General features: G+C 38.0%; 1 protein-coding gene across 1 annotated transcript; it reads right to left on the bottom strand.

The window, feature by feature from the left end:
* Nucleotides 1-1,335: 1,335 nt before the first annotated feature.
* On the bottom strand, nt 1,336-1,761 carry LOC110900993 (zinc finger A20 and AN1 domain-containing stress-associated protein 8). Its single transcript, XM_022147848.2, has one exon. It carries the CDS (start codon nt 1,759-1,761, stop codon nt 1,336-1,338), a length of 426 nt encoding a protein of 141 aa, XP_022003540.1.

Raw genomic sequence — 1,761 nt, 5'->3', positions numbered from 1 at the left:
GATTAGTCATTTTTTAAACTAAATGTTTTAACATAATTCAAATGTTCTACGTATAGATCATGAGATGCTTAAATTAAAGAAATATCATTCAAAAAGATACAACCAACAGCATAACATGTTTTAACTTGAGTCTTGTACCAATTACCCAAATAATATGTCTGACATAGAATCACTCCTTGTTTAAACAACTGATACTTAAAATATGATAACCATGAAGACTCACAGGGGTTGGTGCATATAGAACTGTGAATTTCTCAGCTTCAGTTGCTCCCATTTTGTTAGAACCAAATTTAAGGTGCATGATGCACATAGCAAGATCACTCCGAAACTCAATTGAGCAGCACCTCTCCATGTCGTACACACCACTAACAGCACTCCCGACTTGCAGGCCATCCATATAAGCTTTACATGCCGTTAGGATATCAAGCACACAATTGCGAAAATGCCCAAAGTACAAAAGCCTAAGTTCTGCATCAAACGTGCTTAGTAGACAACTAGGAACAAAACCACAGAATCTTACCTTGAGTGGTTTAGTCATGGTATGCATCATTATTTTAAGCGATCTAATCAGGACGCGCTCGTTGTATAGCAAAGAAAAGTATTCTGCAACCACAGAGGGACCAGAATCTAGAAATCCAGGTTGGTGGAACAAAGGGGCTGCGTTCAAAACTCGATACTGTTGTAAATGATAATCAGAGATAATCAAAAAAGGACTTCATTTTATTGATTTATTTCTTGCGTACAAAACATAAAACCAAGCCTTTATTTATAGGCTTTACAAGAACTTATAAAAAGGAAATACAATAAAGATGATTCATAATTATTGGTTGCCTGATTTACGGATGCCAAAAATAGGGAGGATTCTTGTTGACCCATAATTTGCTCTCCAAGATATCCTCCTTTCTAACACTCCCCCTCAAGTTGAATTGTGGGATTGCCACGATTCAACTTGGATTGGTTTTAATTTTGGGTTTTGATTATGTTTGGTTTTTGGTTTGGCTACCGTCTCCTTGACATGGTAGTTTGATCTATTGAGTTACCGCCTTTCGACATGGTAACTTTTGGTTTGATTGAGGCTACTGTCTTCTAGACATGGCAACCTATTTTGGGTTTTGGTTTCCCCTCAAGTTGAAAAAATCAACTTGGCCATTTGGGTTTTGGCATTTGTTTTGATTTGGGTTTTTGGATTTTTTTTAGGTTTTTGGGTTTTTTTTTTTTTTTTTTTTTTTTTTTTTGGTTTTGGGTTTTGAAAAAAAGATTTTTTTATGTTTTAAAAAGATTTTGTTTGTTTGTTTTTTTTAAAGGTTTTTTTTTTTCCTTTTTAAGGCCCTCCTTTTAAGGCGATTTCGACTCTTTCGCAGCCGTCTTCACCACAGGGTTAGCTTTAGCTATCGCATCTTTTGCAGTGACCCGGTAGTTAAACAGGCAGTCATGCTTGTTTGAGTACCGATGAACAGCACAGAAAACATGCCCACATCGACAACTGAAACCAGTTAAACCCACACGTTTCCTGCATGTTGTGCATCTAGAAGGACCTTGACTCTGACCCTCGTTCGGCTTCTCACTGTTCTCGGCTTGAACTTGTGGTGCGGAAGACGGTTGGGTCGATAGAGCCACCTCTGACCCTGCTGAATTGGGTAGCACCGCGGATGTTTTGTCAATATTTTGTCCATTGACGATGCTCTCGATTGAAGATGTAGCGAGTTGAGCCTCTTCTTGCTTCAAGATCATGTTTTTGTGACACTTTGAACACATGTCCAT

Source organism: Helianthus annuus, chromosome 13, assembly GCF_002127325.2.
Source record: "Helianthus annuus cultivar XRQ/B chromosome 13, HanXRQr2.0-SUNRISE, whole genome shotgun sequence".
In the NCBI taxonomy this organism is placed as follows: domain Eukaryota; kingdom Viridiplantae; phylum Streptophyta; class Magnoliopsida; order Asterales; family Asteraceae; genus Helianthus; species Helianthus annuus.
This window is presented reverse-complemented; position numbering and strand designations above follow the sequence as displayed.

Excerpts from the sequence above, each read along its gene's own strand:
- LOC110900993 (XM_022147848.2), bottom strand. The coding sequence starts at position 1,761 with ATGGACATGTGTTCAAAGTGTCACAAAAACATGATCTTGAAGCAAGAA.